The 27,248-nt window shown below is 35.9% G+C and overlaps 1 protein-coding gene across 11 annotated transcripts in view; it reads left to right on the top strand.

Annotated features, from left to right (window-relative positions):
* ZGRF1 (zinc finger GRF-type containing 1) overlaps positions 1-27,248 on the top strand; it is a 76,606-nt gene that overhangs the window by 33,679 nt on the left and 15,679 nt on the right. For 9 of the 11 annotated variants that reach the window (XM_049104832.1, XM_049104831.1, XM_025465955.3 and 6 more), the window contains 12 exons: positions 3,867-3,990; positions 4,732-5,381; positions 6,530-6,668; positions 7,124-7,308; positions 8,859-9,055; positions 11,092-11,231; positions 16,090-16,233; positions 18,295-18,409; positions 19,624-19,886; positions 21,895-22,054; positions 24,748-24,825; positions 25,220-25,367. In XM_049104832.1, the coding sequence (XP_048960789.1) occupies positions 3,867-3,990; positions 4,732-5,381; positions 6,530-6,668; positions 7,124-7,308; positions 8,859-9,055; positions 11,092-11,231; positions 16,090-16,233; positions 18,295-18,409; positions 19,624-19,886; positions 21,895-22,054; positions 24,748-24,825; positions 25,220-25,367 (2,343 nt within the window). Of the gene's footprint in view, positions 1-3,866; positions 3,991-4,731; positions 5,382-5,710; positions 5,741-6,529; positions 6,669-7,123; positions 7,309-8,858; positions 9,056-11,091; positions 11,232-16,089; positions 16,234-18,294; positions 18,410-19,623; positions 19,887-21,894; positions 22,055-24,747; positions 24,826-25,219; positions 25,368-27,248 lie in introns of all 11 variants that reach the window. The other 2 variants (XM_049104833.1, XM_049104834.1) reach the window with 2 other exon arrangements.

Genomic DNA, 27,248 nt, shown 5'->3' with positions numbered 1-27,248 from the left:
ATGTGGGACTCGAACTCATGACCCTGAGATTATGACCTGAGCTGAAATTAAGAGTTGAATGATCAACAGACTGAGCCATCCAGGTGCTGTGATCTCTGTCTTTACAGGCCAAGGAAAAAGAGGTTGAGTGGGAGACATGTTAATCAAGAGAACAAGCAAACAAATTAATGGAGATAATTGCTTTCTAAGAAAGCTGTCAAAGTACTCTAAAATTATAGGGAAAAATCTACTTTATGCATAATTAGGAAGGCTTCTCCAGCTATGGCAGCAATGAGGGGAAGAACATACCTTGCAATGAAATGGCAAGTGTAAATACCATGAGATTGGAAAAAGTTGAGAGGCTTGAGAAAGTGGAAGAAAGCCAAAGTAGTGGGATTATAGTGAGTGAAAAGGAGTGGTAATTAGAGATTGAAAAAGTGAGCAGGTCTTGCAGGTGAGGTTAAGAATTTTGATAATATTCTATGTTCCACTGGGAAATCCATGAAGGGTTTTCAGCAGAAAATCACCTGACTTAATATACATTTTTAAAAGGTTTGCTGGCTCTGTGGAAGATGGATTTGGTGGGCACTGCTGGTGGAAACCAGTTAAGAGGAGTCTTGAATGATAAATACTTGAAGGTGGGGATTGTGGCAGTGAAAGGAGTTAGAAACATGGATGTTTCTGGATTGAATGTAGAGAGTGGTTAAGGGAAAGGGAGAAGAAAGATTCTTGGCTGTCTGACTTAACAGTTGTGTGGACTCAGGTGGTCTTCACTGGGTGGAATAAGATGGAGGAGTGTATTAGTCTGCTGGGATTGCCATAACAAAATATCATGGGATGAGTCTCTTAAACAACAGAAATTTATTTTGTCATAGTTCTGGAGGCTAGAAGTCCAAGATCAAGGCTTTGGTTAATTTGGTTTCTGATGAGGACTCTCTTCATGTTGACTAACTTCTCATTATGTCCTGACAAGGCTTTTCCTTGGTGTGTACACATGTAGAGAAAGAGAGTAAGTGAATGTAAGCTCTCTTTTTATAAGGACACTAATTCTATTGGATTAGGGCCCCACTCTTATGATGATCTCATTTATCATTTATACTTTGTTACCTCTTAGAGGCCCTATCTCCAAATAAAGTTATATTGGGGGTTAGGACTTCAACATATGAATTTGGGGGGGGGGGGAGCACAGTTCAGTCCACAGCAGGGAGGAGCACATTTGATGAATATACAGACAGATAAGGAATGCCTATGAGCCAGGCAAGTAGAGATGTAAAGTTAGAAGTCGGGTACATGGGTCTGGATCAGAGAAGTTTGGGTGGTCATTTGCACACAGCCAAGTTTAAAGTACTGAGAATGGAGGGGTTCATTCAAGAGTGTGTACAGAAGTGAGAATGTGTTATATCCCATTCTCAGGAATTGGGAGGTGAAGAGGGTTAGTTATGTCAATTACTGTTGTAAAATGAAAGAAACGTGTTCATTTGGCAACTTGGAGGTCATTGGTGACTTTGGCAAGAGCAGTTCCAGTGAAATAGTGAGGGTAGAAACCTGTTTAGAGTGGATTAAATAGTAAATGAGAGGTGAAAAATAGTGACTGTAAATATGGAAAATATGGAAAACTTAAAAAGTTTAGCATATCAGTCACTCATTCCTCAAATATTTTTTTGAGCAACTACTCTATGTGTTACCCTGTTGTACATGCTAGAGGTAGGCCTGTGAATAAAACAGGCAAAGATCTACTCTCCTAGAACTTGCATTCTGCTGAAAGGAAACAGATAATAAGCAAGTATGTAGTACCTCAGAGGGTTTTAAGTGCTATGGAGAACCTTAAAGCTGTATAAAGGGGACAGAGTTCTATTTTATAGGTACAATAGGGCTTCTAATCAAATGACACTGGAGTAAAGATCTGGAAGGAGAGAGAAAAGGAGGGAAAGCATGCACATGTCACGCAGATATCTGGAGGAAGAGCATTCCAGGCACAAGGGATGGCAAGTATAAAGATTTTGAGGCAGAGGAATGCTGGCCAATTTGTAGAACAGAAAGGGGATAGCCCTCTGGAATGAATGAATGAATGAAAGAGAGAGAGAGTAGTAAGAAGTGAGATCAAAGAGGAAGTGAGGGGCCTGATGTTATAAGGCAGCTGCCTCCGACAGCCTTCTTATACTTTGAGAGAGTTTGGGAACCATTAGAGTTTTAATGAAAGGAGTGAAATGATTGAACTTATGTTTAAAAAGAATTCTGGCTAGTTTGTAGAGCATGCACTGCATGAACAAGGTGTGGTAGTAAGTACCAGCTACTTTTGTCGAAAGTGCAATACAGGGCAGCCCGGGTGGCTCAGCGGTTTAGCGCTGCCTTTAGCCCAGGGCCTGATCCTGGAGACCTGGAATCAAGTCCCACATCGGGCTCCCTGCATGGAGCCTGCTTTTCCTCTGCCTGTGTCTCTGCCTCTCTCTCTCTCTCTCTCTTTTTCTCTCTTTCTCTGTGTGTCTCTCATGAATAAATAAATAAAATCTTTAAAAAAAAAAAAAGGAAAGTGCAATACAATCAAGACTGCCTCGGTTTTGAATGCCAACCCAGCTAATAAGCTGGGTGAATTTAAACAAGTTTAATTGCTTACCTACTCTTCTCAATTTTCTCAGTGGTAAAATAAGGAAAATGGGAGTACCGATCTCATATGGTTGTGGTAAGGATCAAATAAGTTAAAAATATAAGGTGCTTAGGTTAGTTCCTGGTACATAGTAGGAGTTTGTTAATACAATAAGACTATTACTATGGTGGTGATTCAATGTAATTTCTCATTGGTTTGTTTGTTTCTTCTACTAGACTGAATTCCTTGAGTGTGGGAATCATGAGTATTCATCTTCACATCTTTATTTTCTAGCACAGCACCTAGAACCAAATAGCTAATCAAGAAAGTGTTTTAAAATGTATATATAAATCTTTTAAAAGATTTTATTTATTTATTTGACAGAGAGAAAGAGAGAACAAGCAGGGGGAGTGGCAGAGGGGCAGGCTACCCACTGAGCAGGGCCTCATCCTGCATTATGACCTGAGCCAAAGGCAGATGCTTAACCCACCAAGCCACCCAGGCACCCCTGTATATAAATTTTATACTTATTGTAATTTACTAAAAAAACAAAACAAAAAAACCCAGATACATTCTAACAAGTTTAAATCATTCAGAAGTATGTAAGGTTACAAGAACTCTTTCCTCTTAATTCCATCTTCATTAGAAACCAACCATTCTTAACAGTTTGGTATGCATTCTTCCAAATTTTCATTATTTTTATTCTATTGTTATGCAAATATATTAAATGTGATCATCATATTAAGCTGATTAATTTCTGCAAGCAGCGAAAAAATTAAATACTTTTATAAGAATAGCATAATGAGTAACATGATTATTCAGGTCTAAAATATATCAAAAAAGTTTACTACATTTGGGAGCAATGTTTTGCAGTTTAAGTCAACTATAGATAAACCCTAGAGCTGTGGACATAAGAAAAACCTGTTCATTTCTTGAGTCTGCAGGAAGTTTTACCTTCACAGCTCCAAACATGAGGTTTAAGTTAGTCTTAAGCCCCACAGACTGGAAATTCATCCTCAGAACCGAATCCCCTTAACCCAGATCTATCTAAATCAGAATTTGACCCATTTCAAATAAATCCAATAGTTTTTATGTTCTGTATTTTACTTTTTATTATTTTTATTGATTTTAGTGAGTTTATTTTATCCTGCCTCTTTGGGAAGAATCTTTGCCCTAGTATAACTTTATATAATGTGCTCGAAAGCATTATTTTTATAATGTAGATTACGAGAATTAATTCAAACAATAGGAAAAAAAAGTAATAACATTTTGGTCAATAGTTTTGTTTTTTCTTTCTGAATAGGTAACATCACCAGAACAGAAGATCTCTACATTAAACCCTGATTCTACTTTTTCTTTGAACTCACGAGATGAAGACTTTGTGCTAGAATTCTCTGAGGAGTCCCTGAAAGAAAGAACTTTACCTGGTGACCTTTACTTCCTCAACTTAGCTACTGTCGTAGTGCTGTAATATCTGTGTAAAATTAAGCTTTTTATATGAGAAATTGTTACTAAACTAAAAATATCTTAGAATCAGATTTAATGTCATACCTCTCAAGCCTTCCCACACCCTGTTTCTATTTCAGATGGCTCTTACTTCCAAATACAACATTCCCTTCTAAGTCGCAGATTCCTTCTTTCTTTTGTCCGTATCTCATCATGGACCTCTGAAAGTGTCTTCTGTCATTACAGTTCTTTTCACAGCTCTAACTCCAGAGCCAGGTCCTTCTATTGCCCTCTTCCCTCCCAGGGGAGTGGTTCATTGTGAATGTCTCATCTACACCATTGGTTGACTTTGGTCTAAAGTTTCCCCTCTTTTTGCTCTGGGATTGTGGCAATATCAGGGGGATCTTCAACTCCTGCTTTCACAGTTGCATTCTCAGGTCTCTGTGTTTTCAAACATTTTGACTCTTCCCTATGAGTAATTTCCTGCTTTTTAATAAGTACAATACATTCTGTAGGATTCTTTCCACTAACTTTTCTTTTCCTTTCTCCTTTCTTAAAATTTCACCTATGGATCTTCCCCTGATTATTTTGAAAAAGGAAATAAAATCTGATTTTTTTTAAGGCAAGTTGGTACTTTTTCATATACATAGCTACTGGTTTTTAGAGCCTAGGTGATGACTAATACATTTTTTATTTAATCAACTCTTTTTTCTTTTTTTCAGTTATCAAAAAATCCAGTTCTTTGGAGAATAAGAACTTTCAAAGGCTTCCATTAGTAAGTAGAACCCGAGTTCCACTAACTACTTTGCCACCTGCTGATTCAGATTCTTGTTCATACGTGATCAACTGTGACAGGCAAGAATATTCTGGTTCCTCCCCCATATTCAACTTATGTGAAGAATCAGGAGTTCTTTCATTTAGCTTGGGGCTTGAGGACCAATGTGAAACTTCCTTCTGTAAAGAATCTAGAGAAGTGACTCCACAGGACGTTTTGCTTCTCAATAATATACCTACTCAAAGCAAGTGGCTGAAATATCAGAACATACCCCAGTGCAACTTCACTACTCCAGACAGAGTTGATAAGAAAGTAACAGATGGTTTCTCTGGTAAAGTTATTTCTGGGACACATTTAAGTGATATACGTGAAAGACAGAGTGGTGCTGTGAATGAAAGCCCTTTAGACTCTATATATTTGCAAATGATAAAAGGCATGCTCTATCAACAGCAGCAGGATTTTAGCTGTCAGGATTTGGTTTTCAGAAAGAAAGCACTCTCATTGAATTTAAAGCTGACTTCCCAGACTGAAAAAATTCAAAACACGTTAAGAGAGTCTGCTGCCTGCTACATCTACAGTGTAACAGGAGATTTACAGGTGAGGAAATGTACCAGTGTATTTTGGTGCATTTTTCCCAATAGTTATTTCAACAAAAGAATTACCAAAATCATACAGGAGCAATGATTTTACTCTTGGAGCTGATGGCTTTTTTTCCCCCTTTTTTGAGTTTTCCAAAATTCTAGGTACAGTCATATCTTCTTTGACTTAAAATCTTCCCTAGTAGTGTGAGCATTAAATGAAATTATGTATTTAAAAGTGTCTGGTGCAGTATCTGGCACATAGTACGTACTTAATAAGTTATAGCTCCAATTGTTTCCACTTTACTACTACTATTAACTGTGATTGTTCTCATTTTTCACTATCAGCTCAGTTTTGCCAATCAGATCATTGTTAAGGTAAAGTTACATCTTATTATGCGTTGGTTGTGCAGCTGTAATTGTAACCAGAAATTGAAATATATAATGTTGTTCTTATCAGCTGAGATTTTCCTAGCAAAAACTAAAAATTTATTAAGGGACAGATTAAAAACATTTAATCTTGTTTATATGATTTAAAGTGCCAACCATAGCCATTCTTGCTATATTCAATGTCTCATTTATTTTTTTTTTGAAAAATTTTGTTTATTTGGGAGAGAGAGAGAGAGAGAGAGTGATCAAGAGAGCACAAGCAGGAGGAACGGCAGAGAGAGAGGGAGAAGCAGACTCCCCACTGAGCAGGGAGCCTAATGTGGCTCAATCCCAGGACCTGAGACCATGACCTGAGCTGAAAGGCAGACACTTAACCAACTGAGCCACCCAGGTGCCTCTCAATGACTCATATAAAATTAGCAAATGATTTTTAAGAATTCTGAAAATTAAAAGACAAATGTGTTAAACATATCTATAGAACATAATTTACTCATTAGTAAACAGTATTTTTCTGGGTGTGCCTAGATGTGTCAGTTGGTTAAGCATCTACCTTTGGATCAGGTCATGATCCTAGGGTCCTGGGATTGAGCCCTGTGGTGGGCTTCCTGCCCAGTGGGAAGTATGCTTCTTCCTCTCCCTCTGCCTACTGCTCACCCTTCTTGTGCTCTCTCTCTGTCTAATAAATATATAACATCTTAAAAAAAAATCAAAAAATAAAAACACAGAAAACAGTATTTTTCTGGAGTTGTTATAATAACTTGAATTACTCCATTTCAGGAGATAAATGCCTCTGAGCTATGCTTCCCAAGTGGGCAGAAAATAAAATCTGCTTATCTTCCCCAAAGGCAAATTCATATACCAGCTGTTTTTCAGTCTCCTGCTCATTATAAGCAGATTTTTACATCTTGTCTCATAGGTATGATTGTTATCTATTTTATTATGATTGGTTGCTGCTTGATATAAGTAGTATAGCCTTGAGAAAGCATATCTTATATTGTGAATTTTCATATTAAATTCTCTACTTGAGATTTGTTATTTTCTATATGTTTCTTCCAGTTTTCAACTGTAACTTGTGTTCTAATTTCAGATCAAATTGAATTTTGTAAGTGGAAAATGACAGTATTATCTTTTTTAAGTTATAAGTTTTCATGTTTTTAAAACTAAAAGTGTTACAAATGGTTAAGAAATTTTAAGCATGATGCATAATTAATTTTGATCTTTTTGCCTTTAAAAAATAGATATTAGCTTTAGGTTATAGATTACTCTCTTAAAAGGCTATTTTCAAATTTAGCTAACAAACAGGACACATGATACAAACACAGTTATTTTGTATTTAATTTTCATCTGTACTTTTTTTTTCTTTTTTCATAGAACACTTAAATATATTGTTGTTTGGGTTGGCACAGAGGTTGCACAAAGCTCTTTCAAAAGTTGACATATCATTTTACACATCATTAAAGGGAGAGAAACTAAAAAATGTAGAAAGTAATGTACCATCCTGCCATCATCATCAACCTGCAAAACTTGTCATGGTTAAAAAGGAAGGTCCAAATAAGGTATTGTTCTCTCTTCCTTGCTTGTTGTCCCACCAATACTTGAAAAAGTTTAGGTACCTATTACTTTATGACAAGCTTAGTTAAAGAGCAAGTCTTGATTAGGAGTCTTCTACCTGGGGTGTTGTGACTAACATACAGTAAACTCCCAGGAAATCTGTGTTCTAGGATACACAAGTGTGAGTTAAGATCATCCTTCAGATTGCTTAGGAACTCATTGCATAGTGGTGGATGGAGAAAAAAACATAAAAGGTAATTTTATATAGTACTGTAATTGATGTAGTAGGAGGGGTATGCCCAAGTTATAGTTAGAGCACTGAGAAGGGAATATGTCCCAACCTAAAGTTTTAGAGAATGCAGAGGTGAGCCTGAAAGAAGTGAAAGTTGAAGTAGTCTGCTATGTGATACCCAGTATGAATAACAGATAAGGCCTGAGTAATATAAGAGCATAGTGATTTAATTTACATTGCTGACAATGTATTATTATGAAGAAGTCAAGTTAGTAAAATGTTTATGTATTGTATATGTGAATTTATTTTAATTTTTTAAAGAGAGTTTTTATTTATTTATTCAGGAGAGACACAGAGAGAGAGAGAGAGATAGGCAGAGACACAGGCAGAGGGAGAAGAAGGCTCCATGGAGGGAGCCTGATGAGGGACCTGATCCTGGGACTCCAAGATCACGCCCTGGGCTGAAGGCAGACACTAAACCGCTGAGCCACCCAGGGATACCTGTGTATGTGAATTTAGATGTAAATTTAGTTGTCTAAAGCAAGAATTTATAAATAATATAACCATAGAATGAAATATAGAACCATCAAAAGTCTTTTTTTCTTTTTAAGATAATTTGATGACATTGTTGTCAGTGTACAGTATGTTGTACTGTAAAGGTTAGGTTACGGAGTAGAAAACACATCATAATCTGAGTTTCATTTAAAACAACAACAACAACAACAACAACAACAAAAACAGGGATGCCTGAGTGGCTCAGTGGTTAAGCGTTTGCCTTCAGCCCAGTGCATGATCCTGGAGTCCCAGGATCGAGTCCCACATCAAGCTCCCTGCATGGAGCCTGCTTCTCCCTCTGCCTATGTCTCTGCCTCTCTCTCTGTGTGTCTCTCATGAATAAATAAAAATAAAATCTTAAAAAGAAAAAACAGTAGAAGTGTATGTATCCTCATGTGCATATGCACACACTTATGTGAGTGACAAGCCGAAAAGAAATGCACAAGATATTTCTTGTAGTTGTTTCTGGGTAGCTTTCTGGTTTTCTATAGTGAATGTTTTAAATTAGAAAACAACAAATTTTATTTTTCAAATAAACTTATATTCTCAAAATAATTTTTTGATAAAGAGAAAGTAAATGGTTTACTTTAATGGTTTTAAACTTTAATGTGTTGTTTAAAGTTAATAAAAAGATTAACTTGTATAATGAATAATTTATTGGAATATATTAATGCCTAACAACTTTTTATATAAGTCTTGACAGACATAATAAAAAAACAATAAAATATAAAATTTTTCTTATTAAATTGTAAATGTTTTTCCTTTTAGGGTCGTCTTTTTTATACCTGTGATGGACCCAAAGCTGACCGATGTAAATTTTTCAAGTGGCTTGAAGAAGTGACCCCAGGATATTTGACACAAGAAGAGTCTCTACCTAGCATAGTTTTAAGTGATATAAAGAGTATTGGCTTATACTTAAGAAGTCAAAATATACCCCTCTTTGAGGAATGTCAGCTTTTGGTGAGGTATGTTTCTTGGTACCAAATAATGAGTGTAGTTATGTCAGAAAATAACCTCATATGATTGTCATCAGGTTTTGTTTAAAGGTTTATTTATTTGGGAAGGAGAGAGTGAGTGTAGGGTGAGGCAGAGGGAGAGGAAGAAAGAATCTTAAGCATACTCCCTGCTGAGTGTGGAACCAAATGTGGGGCTAGACCCCATGACCCTGAGATCAGGACTGAGCTAAAATCAAGAGTCAGATGCTTAACTGACTGAGCCACCCAAGTACCCGAGTTGTCATCAGTTTATTTATTTATTTTATTTATATATATAAATGTATTTTTTAAGATTTTATTTATTCATGAAAGACACAGAGAGAGAGGCAGAGACATAGGCAGAGAGAGAAGCAGGCTCCCTGAGGAAAGCCTGATGGGGAACTCCATCCCGGTAGCTAGGATCACGCCCTGAGCCAAAGGCAGACACTCAACCACTGAGCCACCCAGATATCCCATCATCAGTTTTAAAAAAGAGATTGAGATAGGAAAAATATCTAAAAGTATCTAAAACCTCAATTTTTCTAACTATAAGATAGGAATAATTTTTTTTTTTTTTAAGATTTTAGTTACTTATTCATGAGAGACACAGAGAGAGGCAGAGACATAGGCAGAGGGAGAAGCAGGCTCCCCAGGGTCCCGACCTGAGCCAAAGGCAGATGCTCAACCACTGAGCCACCCAGGCATCCTGGGAATAATTTTCTAAAGCTATTTTGTTCCCCTCTAAACATCAAGCAGTGTCAGCAATATCAAGATGACTCTCAGGCATGGAATTTTTTTTAATACTTTTATGTATGATCACAATCTTAAGGGAAACTCTGTTGAACAAACCACAATAGTTTTTTATCAGTGTAGGATAACAGTGGTCATTCACAAGAACTAGATAGTTTTATAGGGTAATAGAATGCTACATTAGGTAGCATGTCTTATAAAGGTGGAATTATCCAAAATGTAGCTATAATAAACATTTGCATTTTAGTAATATCTATGGGGAGTTTATACATGCTACACTCTTCTAAGCACTTTACATGTATAATTTCATTTAATCATCATAATAATCTATAAAATATGGAACTAAAGGGGATAATTTATTTTAGAGTCTTTGAAACTGAGGTACTCTATTATATACTTTTTAGGTACTTTTCCTATCTCAATCTCTTTTAAAACTAATGATAATTCTGTGATGGTTACTATTATCTATGACACAGCATTTTTAAAAATTTGTGTTACATGTATAAAGTATATAAACATACACTCACCATGGTTCTTTCCTTTTAATATTGTGTTTTAAAAATAAAAAAAATATTTGGGGATCCCTTGGTAGCTCAGTAGTTTGGCGCCTGCCTTCGGCCCAGGGCGTGATCCTGAAGTCCTGGGATTGAGTCCCACATCAGGCTTCCTGCATGGAGCCTGCTTCTCCCTCTGCCTGTGTCTCTGCCTCTCTCTGTGTCTTTCATGAATAAATAAATAAAATCTTTAAAAAAAAAAAAAAAGATTTGTACCTTCAAACTTCTACTTTCAAAGTCCTGGGATTGTAATATACAGTATGGTAACTGTAGTTAATAATACTATATCATACATATAAAAGTTGCTAAAAGAGCAAATCTTAAAAGTGCTCATCTTGGGCACCTGGGTGGCTCAGTTGGTTAAGCATTCAGCTCTTGATTTTGGATCATGTCCTGATCTCAGGGTCATGGGATTGAGCCCCACATTTGGCGGGGAGTCTGCTTGAGCTCCTCTTTCCCTCTCTGTCTATCCCTCCCCCTACTCAAATACATAAATAAATCTTTAAAACAAAAAAGTACTTATCACAAGGATGGCAGTTTGTAATTCTTGTGGTGATGGATATTAACTAGACTTACTGTGGTGATCATTTTATAATATATGTATATATTGAACCATTTTAATCTACACCTGAAACTACTATAGTATTGTATGACAGTTATATCTCAGCAAAAAATGTGCACCTTAATATTTAAATTCATTTTTATTTTTTACTCATTTTTCAGGAAAGGATTTGATTTTCAAAGAAAACAGTATGGCAAACTGAAGAAGTTTAATACTGTAAATCCTGAATTTTATAGTGAACCTAAAAGCAAACTTTATCTTAAGCTGAGTCGGAGGGAAAGTTCTTCAACTTACAGCAAAAGTAAGTTAATCATGTTGGCAACTTGAGTTGACTTGAGTCTAGCCTTGTATCTCAGTTTTTTAACAGCTCTGTAAATTCTTTAAAGAGGTTTTATAAAGTACTGCTTAATAGTAGCATATATTGTGAATTATTGTATAATAAATTGGATCATTTCCAAAAAGCATGTTTTAAAATTTTAGTTTTTAAAGACTTTACTAAAGGCTCCCAAATCTATTTAATTTTGTTTAAAAAAACATAGATTACTATGTTAATTCAGTTGTATCTAACTTAATATGAAAAATAAACTGAAAATGTAGTGATTTTTATTGGTACTTCTGTTACTGTCTGCACAATTAGACAACACTGGACTATAAGATTTGTATATTTGGAAGTAAAATCCTTAAAAGAATTTTTTCTAAGGAGCTTAGATGCACTAAATGGGATTCATCATTGTCTTTGGTTCTTATCATTGGTCCTCACATTGCTTGCTTTAATTGCTTTAATTATTTAATTATTTAAAATCTGAATCTACGAACCAAAGCAAAATCTAGTACCTTTATAGCTACCTAGGTTTAATATAAAGTAACCGCACCAACTCATCTGGCTGTCTCTCCTAACCTAAAGTAATTATCATTTTCATCCCTGTGTTCATCAGCATCTTTCTTCTCTTTGTTTATAGGTTTATGTAAATGAATTTGACCTTTTTTTTTAACTTCTTCAAAGTTTATTAAGGTTTTCTTAATGACATAGTACATAAGGAAATGTTCAGTCCATTTGGAGGGGTTTTTTTCTTTTCTTTTTTTTTAAAGAGTGCAGATTTGGCACTTTATTTTTTAAAAGATTTTATTTGTTTATTTATTTATTTAAGAAAGAGAGAGAGAGATGGAGAGAGAGCATGAGTTGGGAGAGAGTCACATGGAAAGGGGAGGCAGACTCCCTGCTAAGCAGGGAGCCTGATGCAGGGCTCCATCCCAGGACCCTGGGATCATGACTTGAGCTGAAAGCAAACACTTAACCCACTGAACCATGCAGGCACCCTTATTATTTTTGGATTGTATACATTGAGATTATTTTATTTATTTTTAAAATTTTATTTATTTATTCATGAGAGCCACACAGAGGCAGAGACACAGACAGAGGGAGAAGCAGGCTCCCCGCAGGGAGACCGATGCGAGACTCGATCCCAGAACCCCAAGATCATGCCCTGAGCTGAAGGCAGACGCTCATCCGCTGAGCCACTCAGGTGCCCCTGAGGTTATTTTATTATTTTAGGCATTTTAAATTTATATTTTAAATTGCTATTATCTTCTTGGTAAATTGAAACTTTTATTATGTAAAGGATCTCTTCATTTCTAATAATACTTTTTTCTTGAAATCCAGTTATTAATGTAGCTATGTGAGCTTTATTTTGCCAAATATTTGTTCAATACATCTTCTTATCTTTTTGTTCCACCTTTGTATGTTCCTACATTATAGTTGTGTCATTAGCATATGTCTGAATTTTTAAAATTTGACTTGTAAATGGAATAAGTCCAATGGTTAAATTAATTATAATAATTGATATGCTTGGGTGTATTTCTACAATCTTAAGTTATATGTTTATCCCACTTTATCTGCTCTTTTTAATCCTTTCTTGCTTTTAAAAAAAATTGATGCTTAAAATCATACAGTTCAGGGATGTCTGGGTGGCTCAGTGATTGAACATCTGCCTTAATCCCGGAGTCCCAGGATCAAGCCCTACGTTGGGCTCCCTGAATGGAGCCTGCTTCTCCCTCTGCCTGTGTCTCTGTCTCTCTCTCTGTGTCTCTCATGAATAAATAAATAAAATCTTAAAAAAAAAAATTTTACAGTTCAGTAAGAACTTTAAAGCACTGTCTTCACTTGTTTCTTCCTTTTTTTTTTTTTTTAAAGAGCTTGTTTCTTCATCTTTTTCTTTCTTGTTTTTTTTTTAAGATTTTATTTATTTATTCATGAGAGACCCAGAGAAAGGCAGAGAAAGGCTAAGTGAGAAGCAGTCTCCCTTCAGGGAGCCCAATGTGGGACTCCATCCCATCCTGGGATTCTAACATGCCCAAGGTTGAGCCAAAGGCAGATGCTCAACCACTGAATCACCCAGGTGTCCTTGTCATTACGTTTTCTTTCACTTTTCCCTCCCCTACATCTTGTTGATATTGTCTAGAATAGTGCTGCTGGGTGTTATACTATATGTTGGCAAATTGAATTTAAATTTTTAAAAATTAAAAAAAATAGAATAGTGCTACTCAAAGTATTATCAGCACACTGGCTTTGGTATTCTAGTCCACAAACTGTTACTGGTTCCCAAAGAGAGGTGAGGAGCTGCCCCAGAGTATAAATCCATTATGTTAATAAACAGACTAGTTTAGTTGTGTTTCTCTTTGTTTTGTTTGTGGTAAGACTATCTGAATGAAGGAAACATGATGTTGGTTTGTTAATTGCATTCTAGCACAAACTTCATGTTGCAGACCAATAACAAAACTATGTAAAACAGACTACTTTGAATAGCACTAATCTAAACTCATAAATTTTAGGTTAGTATGGATTTTAAGCTCTTTTCATTTAATACTTTTGATCTGCAGAAGCAGCAATTTATGTTTTAACCACATATTAATATGCTTGGTAATGCCCTTACTGTTGAAAAATCTGATGGCATTATGATCCTTACTCCTTTATATTGTTATTTGCTCTTTCTGGCTGGCAGCTTTAGAATTTTAATTTTCTCTCTGACTTTTATATTTCCCTATAATGTGTCTAAATATGGGTTTTAAAAAGTTTTTTCTCCTCTTGGGCACATTATAGGCCTTTTAAATCTAAAGTCCTCTATCTCCAAACTCATCCAGTACATGTATAAATACGTATAGCTTTTTGTATGTCAGTTGTACCTCCATAAAGTGGTTTTTTTAAAAAATTCTGAAGTCTCTTATGGTTTCTCTTTTTTTTAATTCTGGGAAATTGATTGCCATGATTTCTTCAAATAATATTCACTTTATTTTTCCCTCTCTAGGACTTTTATTATTCCAATATTAGCATCTCTGACTCTCTTAGCATTTCTTTTATATTGTCTGGGCTTTTGTCCTTCTTCCTTCTTCAAAATAGCCTCAATATGGTCTTCTAAATTGCTTAGTTATTCCTCAAAAGTATCCATTCTGCTATTTATCCCATCAATTATAACTTTATTTCAGCTACTATATTTTTTCAATCTGGTATTTTTGTTCATTTCTTTTCATTATTTTCTTGTTCTTATTTTGCAATGCTACTATCATCTCTTACCCCATGTAAGAAAATCTCTTTCCAGGCTAAACTTAAATTATTTGCCCATCTGTTCTGGCATTTCCTTTTCTGTAGGACTCTGTAATCCAGTAAGTTCTTCTTTGGAGCCTTTGTTCTCCTTAAATGTCTAATTATTTTGGCCCGTAAACTAATTTCCCCCTGGTGATATCAGCTGTTCTTTCTGGCAATGCATATAGGTGAAGGCTGACCCCAGTCTGGTCAGTTCCAATGAAGTCAGAGAGTTGAGTTCAGTCCCAGATCTGCCATTTACTGGCCTTGTATCTATGGATAACTTACTTAAACTTCTTTGGGCCTCAGTCCTCCTTCATCAATAAAATGGTGATAATAGCTCCTATTTGACATTTAAAATGTCTATTGACCCAGCATATAATATAGGTTACTGTATGAAGGTTTTTTCTTCTTGGTTGTTGTTGTTGTTGTTTTTTAATTTTATTTTTGAGTCATCTCAGCACCCAGCATGGGTGATCTTACAACCCTGAGATCAAGAGTCATATGCTTCGGGATGCCTGAGTGGCTCAGCGGTTGAGCATCTGCCTTTGACTCAGGGCGTGATCCCCAGATCCAGGATCGAGTCCCACATTGGGCTTCTCCAGGGAGCTTGCTTCTCCCTCTGCCTGTGTCTCTGCCTCTCTCTCCCTCTGTCTCTCATGAATAAGTAAAATCTTAAAAAAAAAAAAAAAAAAAAAAAAAAGAGTCATATGCTCTACTGAGCCAGCCAAGTGCCCCTGGGTTAGTGTGTTTTATTAAAAAACAAAACAAAACAGTATTCCCACAGATACATGACTTGCCTGCTAATGGATTCTGATCAATTTATCTATCCCTAGTGGCAGTAGTTATGTGTGTTGCCGCCCCATTTCTCTAGCTCAAAGTCCTCCTGGTAGTCTTTGTTTTAGCCAAAGCCTAACTTACCTTCAAGACAAATCCTAGAGTCAACTGCTCCAAGAATGATAGGATTATTCCATCATCCATTAATTAATGTCTCAGCTGACCTTTTATACCCACAATTCCTCCTTGTCCCCTTGGTTGGTGAGTTTGGGGTTATCCCGGGAATCTGCTGGGAAAACCCTTTCTCCTCCATTCCCAGAATTTCTTTCAATCATCTATAAAGGATTAGGAGTTTATTTATTAAAATCCCTGACCTAAAACAACTTTGAAAATTAACTGACAAATCACGAGTTTTAGCTGCATCAGAAAAGATGATTTACTGCGCTACATTCCCATCTTTGAAAGTCCAATGCATATCAGTATGTTTAAGGTTCTGAAAAATCTTAGATTAAGGTTATTTGCTTAACACAGCACTTTCCAAATTTATTTAGCCACAGAAAGTTAGATGTTGTGTTGCTTTATTTACATTGTTTTTAGTATAATTGTCAAATGACTTTAAAAACATAAAAGTAATTGCATTAAAACATGGAAATAAAATGTATTCATGTCTTAGTTTGGGTGGAATCTGGTAGATGATAAATAATTTTGTGTTTTGAGAAAATATATGACTGAGCATGTAAGAAATCCAAAGTATTTTTGAATTGAGCATAGTTCTGAGTTCTTTAAAAAATGTTTGTCTTTTCAGATGATCTTTGGGTGGTTTCAAAAACATTGGACTTTGAATTGGATACTTTTATTGCATGTAGTGCTTTCTTTGGACCATCATCTATCAATGAGGTGGAGCTACTACCTTTGAAAGGTTATTTCCCCTCTAACTGGCCCACTAACAGTAAGTATTACCATGCCCATATTAATTATATTGAAGAATGGTAGATATAAGATACATTGTGAGCAAGAATGCTAACTTTGTGTGGGATTATTTGATTAAAACCAACAAAAAAACAGCTACCTCCCGGCACCTGCATGGCTCATTTGGTTAAGTGTCTGACTTTTGATCTTGACTCAGGCCATGATTTCAGTGTTGTGAGATCCAGCAAGGCTCCATACTGGGCCTGAAGCCTGCTTAAGATTCTCTCTCTCCTTCTCCCTTTGTTTCTCCCCCTGCCTTCCTCCCTGGCTCATGCGCTCTCTCTCAAAAAAAAAAAAAAAGCATCCATCTCTACTTCCTATTATTGTATACAATGAGTTCCTGAAAATATATATAAAAGTTGAAGATGGGACGCCTGGGTGGCTCAGTGGTTGAGCGTCTACCTTTGGCTCAGGGCGTGATCCTGGAGTCCCGGGATCGAGTACCGCATCGGGCTCCCTGCATGGAGCCTGCTTCTCCCTCTGCCTGTGTCTCTGCCTCCTGTTCTGTGTCTCTCATGAATAAATAAATAAAATCTTTAAAAAAAATAAAATAAAATAAAAGTTGAAGATATAAATATTTCTGCAGTTCAAGTCTCAGAGGGCTAACAATATAATAAAATCTTGAACCCACACTTAAATATTTTGTTAAAGTTGATTCTTTTTTAAAGATCCATCCACTTATTATTTGAGAGATAGAGAGAGAGGCAGGGAAGAGGTATAGGAAAAGGGAGAGAGATTCTCAAGCAGACTCCCCGCTGAGCATAGAGCTGGATATGGGGCTCAATCTCATAGACCACAGACCTGAGCTAAAACTAAGAGTCGGCACTTAACCTATTGTGTCACTCAGATGGTCCCTCAAGTTGATTTTTATATACCTGATTTTTAAAAATATAAACATTAAAAGTATAAATAAGAATTTTCTCAAATAATATCTTACATCAAGTTCTGATTCTCTTGGTTTTTAAATTCTTTTGGTTTGTTAATCTAATAAAGTCCATTTAGTAAACACATCATTTATTTTCACATTGAGAAAGTCTTATAGATTTTGCAGGGATTTTGCCAGCAGTGGAACAGGAGGATATGATTTTTATGTTCAGAAATTTTTAGTAAGATAGTAGGCTACCAGCCTTATTATTATTTTTTAATAAAGGAGCTTTTAGTAGGTTGAATCTCTATCCAGTTCTAAGAATCTATAGCTTTCTATATACATCCTGATCTCTGGAATAATTCCTGATGGTTGAATTTGGCCTATAGCAAATTGGAGACACAACATTTAATGATTCATTTCAAATATTTCATATACATTTTTAACTTTTGATTTTTTTCAAGAACTGAAAAAACTAGTCAACTAGCTTGAGTCCAGTCAAGTCTAATTACTTAAACATTTGTTAATTTGTCACTTTTGTATTCATATTTTCACATTTGTTGCAGTTGTTTCACTATGTCAGCATTCTAACTTTATACTTTCCACATATTCCTTATAAAATAACTGAAGAAATCAAAGAAAATGTTCAAAAATTACACAAATACTACTGTACAACACAAGATGGTATGGTAATTAGTTGGAACTGTCAAGCAGTGTCCCTGTATACTAATTCAGAACAGTTGTTCTTGCTCATTAGTTGTTGTATAGAAGTCCAAATTTGATTTAAGTTGTGCAGTTTATGGATACCCATATAAAAAGTATGAATAACCAGGTATTATAGTAGTTATTGGATAAAAGGACCTCCACATGTACTTAAGGGTTTATTTTATGTCATGTGATTAATTCAATAGCTGAGCTCTGAGTTACATGAACATTTTTGGAGTGGAGGGGTTGAGGTAGAGGAAGAGAGAATCCTAAGCTAGCTGCATGCTCATCATAGCGCCTGACAGGGGCTCGATCCCATAACAATCTGAGCTGAAATCAAGAGTCAGATGCTTAACCAACTATGCTAGCCAACTGAACATTTTTTTTTTTTTTCAACTGAACATTTTTAATAGTTTTTTTTAAATACATTTTTTTCTCATTAAATGTTCATTTTCTGCATTCTCTCTACAGTAGTGGTACATGCATTGTTGGTTTGTAACGCTAGCACTGAGCTGACGACTTTGAAAAACATTCAGGACTACTTTAATCCAGCTACTCTACCTCTAACACAGTACTTGTTAACAATGTAAGTCATTATTTACCTTTGGGTCATTGGTATTCCAATATGTGACTAAATGTAAATATGAAAATGTAATTGAAGTACATTACATAATTTTGCCAATATTATTATTATTATTGACCATGAGATTAATGTTTGTCAGTAGTTAAAAATAAAAGGATGTTACTGCAAATTTTTTTCCGTTTGTCAAGGAATAATATTTTCAGGATCTTTTGAGTGTTGATTTTTTTATTCATTTGTATTTTTATGCCACATATTATTTAATATCTAAAAGAATCCTTTTATAGGTTGAATTCAGTATGTATATTGATACTAACTTTATTCTTGACATAACCTATAACTTTACTTTTGATATTTCAAGTACCATACCCCTTTTAAAATATTGCAAATGATATTCTTTTTTTTTCTTTTAAGATTATTTATTTATTTATTCATGAGAGACTCAGAGAGAGAAGCAGAGACATAGGCAGAGGGAGAAGCAGGCTGCATGCAGGGAGGCCGATGTGGGACTCGATCCTGGGACTCCAGGATCTTGCCCTGAGCCGAAGGCAGATACTCAACCACAGAGCCACCCAGGCATCCCTGCAAATGATACTGTATTAAATTCACTAAAATGGTAGAAAAACTCTAGATTCTAATTTGAAATTTTATGATCTATCTTGTGGTGTTTCATTTTTCTCACCATAATGAAGTTCCAGGTAAAAAATAAAAATCCTTGTGATTCCATTATTATTATCTATGTTACTTAATCTTTGAAATGAATTCATTCTTTATAGAAATAAAACCACTTTGTTTATTGTAGTATTACGTGAAATAGAGGCTATGTTAATGACCTGAGTCAGCCTTTTATAGTAGAACATGGGCTTTAAAGTCAGTACACCACTTACTATCTGTGTGCTTTTAGGGAAAAGTTTATTTCTGTATCTCTATTTGGGGTGGTTATTTCCTAGTCTTGTTTTTAAAATTACATCAAATAATACGTAAAATGCTTAGCATAGGCCTGCACATGGTTGGTAGTCAACAAATGTTAGTTCTCTTCTCTTTCCCCATCCTTCAAATTGGAGCATATATCCATTTGTGCCTTTAAAAAAGTGTTCTCTGTGATATGTGTAAAATGAAAGTTAAATTATGAATAAGTTTACTTACTACTTCAAAAACCGTTTATTTTTTTTTCTTTCTTTCTTCCTTTTTTTTTTTTTTTTTTGCTGCCTTTTTACTAGGTCTTCATCAACTATAGTTAGCAACAAGAGAGTCAATAAGAGAAAATTTATCCCACCAGCCTTCTCAAATATCAATACAAAATTTGAACTTCTCAGCCTAGAAGCCACATTACAGTTAGCTAGTGAATTAATTCAGGCACACAACTTAAATAAGGATCAAGCTACAGCTTTAATTCAGATAGCTCAAATGATGGCATCACATGAAAATGCTGAAGAAGTGAAGAAAGTACAAACCCATACCCTCCCTATCACAATCATACATGGTAAGAAGTAAGAAAAATAATAGTTTTAGCAACTATACTGTTATATAAGCTTTTGTAATTTACTTTGCTTGTAATTTTCCTCGTCAGACAATATTCCAGAATAGCTCTACATAGATTATTTTGAATCTGAACATGCTTTAATTAACTGTTAGATGAGAGCAGAACTGACGATTCTCAAGGAGAGAATAGGTTGCACATGCCTGATGAATGAGTAACATTATACACACATTATTCACAGTGTATCTGGATGGGATTTAGATATCTACATGTTGCACTATCAGAGTAAACTTCACCTCTAAGCAGCAAAGCCTTTTATTACTTTCTAGTCCACTCACTCTTTCATCCTCCCACAGCAGCTATTCCAAACCTTCATTTTCATAACCTCTCCTGGCCCCCGCCCCACTCTCTCTGAAATTCATCTTGCTCTAAAATAGGAAATGGAGTTTATAACAGAAACACCTCTCAATATCCTACCCTCTGGGGGATCCCTGGGTGGCTCAGCAGTTCAGCACCTGCCTTTGGCCCAGGGCATGATCCTGGAGTCCCGGGATCAAGTCCTGCATTGGGCTTCTGGCATGGAGCCTGCTCCTACCCCTGCCTGTGTCTCTGCCTCTCTCTCTCTCTCTCATGTCTATCATGAATAAATAAAATCTAAAAAAAATAAATAAAATATCCTGCCCTCCTCCAATTTACCTAAGTTTGAACCTATTTTTAACATCTTTTGGTTCTGTTCCAGTAAAGGAGCTTTACTCTCCCCTCTTGGAGCTGATAATTCTGTGTGGATTCTCTCACCTTCTCAACTCATGTCCTCTCACAGACCTCCACTCCAGAGCCGTTTTGTGCTGCTTTGAGGATTTACATCACATATACCCTGTCGACCAAGTTAGATATCTGGGAGTCATATTTGATTATTCTTTCTTCCTAGATGAATGACCTTAATCCTCCTCCTACTCTCTGTTTATCTTTCTTCATCAGGTCAGTCACTGAGATATTTTCCTTTTAGTTTCTACTTTTCTTTCATACCAGTTTTCTCCTCTCCAGATCAATAGCATCCCCTCAATCCAAGCCTTCATCATACCTTCATATAACCTACTAATGAGAGGGTGGGCTCTACAGCTAGAATCCTGGATTTATATCCTGCCTCTTTCATTTACTAGCTGTATGATCTTGGGCAGATTACTTACCTCTTTAATTTCCTGCCTTAAAACATGGAATTGATAATATCTATCTCTTAGGACTGGGGGGATTAAATGAGTTAACTAGCTGGTAAAGGCTTAGAATGGTGCCTGGCATGTGGGAGGCACTCAGGAAAGTTAGCATGTATTATTGTTATGGTTATCTCATATTTCTTCCTAGGTGACCTACCTTTAGTATTACCTTTCTTAATGTTTTCACTCAAGTAGTTTTTATAAAATACAGTCTGCCTAAGTAAATTCTATTGTTTAAAATCCTTCAGTGACTTTCCCTGGCCTGCAAGACAAAAGTTAAACTTTTTAGCCATACCGTGGAGAACTCTTATGATTTATCCTCTTGCTTATCTTGTCAGCCTTGTCTCTTGCCTATTTGCTATATGCTGTATAGAAATAGTTAACCTCTACATGCTTTATCATGCCTTTGCCTAGAATGATCCTTTCTTTAAGCAGTCTGGATATGTTATGCTGGAAGACTTAATTCTGCTACTACTTATTTTTAGGAAACATTCCCATCTCTATCAAAGCAGAAAGAAACATTCTTTTTTTTTATATCATAACAGTGTTACTTACATATTATTTTATCATTGTTCCTTTACTTTGTCTATTTTCCTAAGTAGACTAGGATCTCATTAAATTTGGAGGTCATTGGTTATCTATCTACTTATCTCCTGTGCTAAGCATGTAGTGGTCACTCAGTGAATGTTTTTGAATAAATTTATTTAAATGGAGAGAGGAAGGCAGATGGATGAAATGTTTCTTGTGCTTTCATAAATTTATATTGCCTTTATTTTCCCCCCTTCCTTCAAAATAATTAGGTGTTTTTGGAGCAGGAAAGAGTTATTTGTTGGCAGTGGTGATTTTGTTTTTTGTACAGCTGTTTGAAAAGAGTGAAGTTCTCACAGTTGGAAATGTAAGACCTTGGAAACTTCTCATTTCTTCTTCCACTAATGTAGCTGTGGACAGAGTACTTCTTGGGTAGGTATGGCTAGTGTGTTTAAGTAGTTAATATTTTATTATTTTATCTTAATTTAAAAAAAATTTATTTAAGTAATCTCTACCTGCCACATGGGGCTTGAACTCAGGACCCCCAGATCAAGAGTCACATGCTCCTCTGACTGAGCCAACCAGTGCCCCTGAGTAGCTAATATTTTAAGTTATTGTTGAGAGAGGCAATCCATCTTGGTCCCTGAGTGTTCATGCACATTTTTGTCGGTGTCTCAAAAATGTAAGACCTTTGTTTCTGAATTAAGAGCCAGCATCCATGAAACCGTAGTAAACTAACTCATTAGGTTGTAATAGGATAAAATCAAATACCAAACCTGACAATTTTGGCACAAGGATAGGATGCTCACTTAAAAATTAAGTTCAGTGAAGAACACATAGGGCTAAAAGTATATTGTTGAGGGACTCAATCTGCTTTGGGATACTGAGCATCCCAGTAGGGTTTCAGTAGGATCCAAGGCCCAGACCACTATTAGCCAGGACATTTCTCAGTGTTTGCAGCAAGCACCTTGATTGACCAGGTCCAGGACAAAGAACAGCTTGCTTACTGATTTATAAAAGTACTGGCTCTCCAAGTTCGGTATTCCTTTTCTATGGCTCAACACCTTGCATGTGCAGGGATCTATCTGGACTCTCTGGTCTTTCCATTGGACTTGGGCACCAAGGGAATTGGGATCCATATTTGGGGATGCTTATACTGCTTCTTGTGCCATGAATAAAAATCCTTTGACTCAAGAACCTTGGAAGTAGGCTAAAACTACAGAGCCAAATTATGGGTTATTCTCTTATATACCTGTCTGTAGGAACATATAACAGTAAAATAGCTGATCAGTTTAGTCAGATTAAGTTTTTTATTTCAATAAGAAGGATCTAAGGAAGGCAATCACAGTCTGTCCTACAGGTGTAAAATTTTTGTGATTGTGTAAAATTTTATTAAAATGCAAAGAAAGGGGCACCTGTGTGACTCAGTCAGTTAAGCAGTTAAGTGTCTGACTCTTAGTTTCTGCACAGGTCAGGATCTCAGGGTCATGAGATCAAGCCCTGCTTTGGGCTCTACCTTCAATGCAATCAGCTTGTTCTTCTCCCTCTCCCTCTGCCCTACTTGCACACCCTCCCTCTAAAATAAAATATATTTTGCAAAATCGTCCTTCAGAAAGGATCTGCCAGTGTACACTCTTCTAAGTAATCTAAAACAGAAGCTGAATATATTTATTAAGACAATGAGGAGTTACTTGGGGGCTAAACAGGAAAAAGCTTTAGATTGCTTAGCTTGAGATGAAATTTTAACTGCATCCTGTTAGAAAAGAGAAATCATAAAGTTAGAACAAAGAAGGAAGGTAAGTATTGAATACTTAAACATTTAGGAAAGATTCTTCAGTGTTTAAGTTTCTGATAAGGACCTGAGAAATATAGATCTATAATCCATATTTAGTCTGCATATAGGCTAGACTCACGCATTTCTTCACATTAAAATAACACTTAGCAGTGTATTTGGACAATATATTCTGACTGTAATGGACAGGATGGAACAAAGAGTTTCTTGAGAAGAAATGAAATGTACTTTTTTTTTTTTTAAGATTTTATTTATATTAGAGCATATGAGAGGGTGAGGGAGGAACAAAGGGAGAGGGACAAGCAAACTTCAGCTGGGCTGGATCTCAAGACCCTGAGATCATGACCTGAGCCAAAATCAAGAAGATACCTAACTGAACCACCCAGGTTCCCCCAGACATGCTTTTTACCCTATTTTAGTGGTATGATGAGGATATTGCATCCTCTGTTACCATAGAATTAACATAAAATTGCACTGAAAAAAATGTAATCTATGTTTTCAGACTAAAAAAGTAGCTGAGTGTTCTCCAAGATGAGGACTATGAAATATGCAGAAGTTAAAATCTATCCATGTATTGACCTTAAGTAAACTACTTTAAAATAATTTTGGAAAACTATATGTGGATAGTTTATTTAGTTTTCTAGTCTTTAATTTCCCATTTGAGGTGACAGAAGGTGTTGTAGAGGACTGGATGTTCATTGAGCTCCCTATTCTGTTCCGAGCATAGAGCCAGAGCTGTAAGATACAGGAGAGGGAAGGTGGGTGAAAGTTGCTTCTTCACAAAGTCCTAATTGAGGGTGATGTATGTAGAAAAATGATCATAGCCTTTGGAGGTAGACAGACTTGCCTAGGTTGAATCATGGCTGACCCTACTTATTAGTTTTGTCCTCAGCAAAATACTTCACTTTTGGAGTCCTCATTCTAAGATAAAATACTACCATGCAGAGCTTTAATGAGTATTAAATGAGATAATGTATGTAAAGATGAGGTATGCATTCCTAATAAATCCTGATGCTAAGTATATGATAGCTATTGTTTTCCATACTATTATGTCATTAGAGACAATTTTATTTGTCATAAATGCTGACATTGATATCTTATAAACATTTAATGAACCTTCAATACAATTAAAAATTCCCTATAAAATACATTATATATAAATAGGTTTTTTACTTACATTGCATCTACTGAGTTTAAGCATATCAGATTGAATTCTATAACTATAAAATATACCGTTAAACAAAATTAATTTTAATAACATAAATATTAGATGAAACTTTGCTTTATATTCTTTGAAATGATCAGAATCTATTTTACCTTGTTTTCTTTAAAGGCTTCTCAGTCTTGGTTTTGAAAAGTTCGTCAGAGTTGGGAGTGTCAGGAAGATTGCCAAGCCAATTTTACCTTATAGGTAAGAACACTGAATTCCAAAAGTCACAGCGCTCAAAGAAGTATAATAATTTTATATAATTTTAAATTTAGTATTTTTAAAAAGATTTTATTTATTTATTCATGAGAGACAGAGAGAGTCAGAGACGTAGGCAGAGAGAGAAGCAGGCTTCTTGGAGGGAGCCCAGTGTGGGACTCGATCCCAGATTCCAGGATCACTCCCTGAGCTGAAGGCAGACACTCAACCACTGAGCCACTGAGGTGTCCCTTAAACTTAGTCTATGAAGAAGAGTGGAGAAGGTTTTATCTTTTTTTTTTTTTTTTTCGGTTAGCTGAGAAAATCTTTATTTTACTTTTTTACAATGTTGTGAAAATGGGATCAAGAGGGGTATTCTTTTACGTAATTATTTTTTTAGTTTGCATGCTGGCTCAGAAAATGAAAATGAACAACTAAAAGAACTACATGCACTAATGAAAGAAGACTTGACTCCTCTGGAAAGGGTCTATGTCAGAAAAAGTATTGAGCAGCATAAACTGGGGACCAATAAAACCCTGCTGAAGCAGGTAGGTTTGTTTCTTAATTTTATATATACTATTCAGAATCCCTTTATTCCTGCTGATGGAAAATATTTCCTTTAAATAAAATAAATGACTGTGATAGCTTAGATTAAAATAAGGTGTGTGTATGTCTATCCAGTGCATGTTTTATCTTATCAAAGAACATTCTTCAAATTTGTGAACAGATCTAACTCACCAGGTCTGAATTACCTTTCTCCTTTTCCATATTTGTATCTTTTTAAACACTTAAAGAGGAAAGAGAAGGGGTAGGAATAGATTACCTGGCAAGTTAAAAGAAACCTGTTTTTTTTTTTTTTTTTTTAAGGTGAAATGGGGAGGGAAAAGAAGGTCTGACCCTGGGCAAAATACCCAAGTGAGATTTGTCTTTAATGCTTTCCTAGCAAGCCAAGCCTTCCAGGGTCTGTCTATATCTGAGAATCTAGGAGGCTGAGATACTTGCTTCTAAGTATGGGCCAAGACTGAACACACAGGATCCCAAGCTATAACAAGTAGCATCATCCCCTTTATCAGCTTCTGATTCAGGGCAGCTCCCTTCAGATGGTAGCTGATGAGAAAGAAGTTAATGAGTAGCTTCCTCCAGTGAAAGGAGAGCATAAGGAAAAGAAAGAGGAAGGGAGGAAAAGAAGATTGTTGACTTCTTGGACCATGTGGACATTAGTTACTTTCTGCAAAAGATTTGGAAAAATCAACATACTTGGGTCCGCATATTGCTTAGCTATTTCAGAAATAATACTGCTTAACAAAATCTCAATAAGACAACAAACTTACGACTCTAGAGGTCAATTGACATGGCCCCACTGGAGGCTATAGTTCAGGTCTCTTATTCTGAGAACAGCAGTTGCCTATGGCATGATGGCTTTCTCTTGATACATGGCAGAAGTGCAAAAAGGCAGGATGAATCACAAAATACATTTAAAGCTTTTGTACATATCGTGTCTGCTGATACTCAGTTTGCTACAACAGGGTCTTATGGCCAAGCCTAACATTAGTAGGACAGGGAAATATACTCCACCTACTTCTCTAGTGGGAAACACTGCAAAGTTACATGACAAAGGGTATGGATGTATAATACTGTCACAGGGAGGGAGGGAGAAATTGGAAATAACAACCAATCTACAAGTTTTGGTTACAGAAGTCCTTGAAAGGCTTCAGACTAGCTTTCTATTTTGAGTTATAGAAGTAACTCTATTTCCTTCTCCCCAACTAAATCCAGAAGGGCTTGGTTTGTGTTCAGTTAATGCAAATTACTTACCATTTTACTCATCCAACATAATATTGATTTGTAAGAATAATTGTTAATGATTTTTTGATAATTTTCTGATCGTATTTTTTTTCTGGTATATAAAATTTTTTTTGTATATTTTTTAATTGGAGTTCGATTTGCCAACATATAGCACCCAGTGCTCATCCCATCCAATGCCCCCCTCAGTGCTGTCACCCAATGATTTTTTGATAATTTTAAGTGAAAGCCCAGATAGCATAATCTGATATCAGCTCACTGATGTTATCTGTTCACAAATGAAAACTCTTATTTATTTATTTTTAAAGATTTATTTATTTATTTTAAAGAGAGAGAGAGAGTTCATGCTCATGAACACATGTGCGCATGAGGGGAGGGATGGAGGGTGGGAATCTTCAAGCAGGCTCCCTGCAGAGCTCTGAGCTAGATGCAGGGCTCCATCTCACAACCTATGAGATCATGACCCATGAGATCATAACCTGAGCTGAAACCAGTAGTCAGGTGTTCAACTGAGCCACCCAGGAGCCCCACATGAAACTCTTTTATTTTTTTAAAAAAGATTTTATTTATTTAATCATGAGAGACACACACACACACAGAGAGAGAGAGAGAGAGAGAAAGGCGAG

This window comes from Canis lupus, chromosome 32 (assembly GCF_003254725.2).
Source record: "Canis lupus dingo isolate Sandy chromosome 32, ASM325472v2, whole genome shotgun sequence".
Classification (NCBI taxonomy): Eukaryota; Metazoa; Chordata; class Mammalia; order Carnivora; family Canidae; genus Canis; species Canis lupus.
This window is presented reverse-complemented; position numbering and strand designations above follow the sequence as displayed.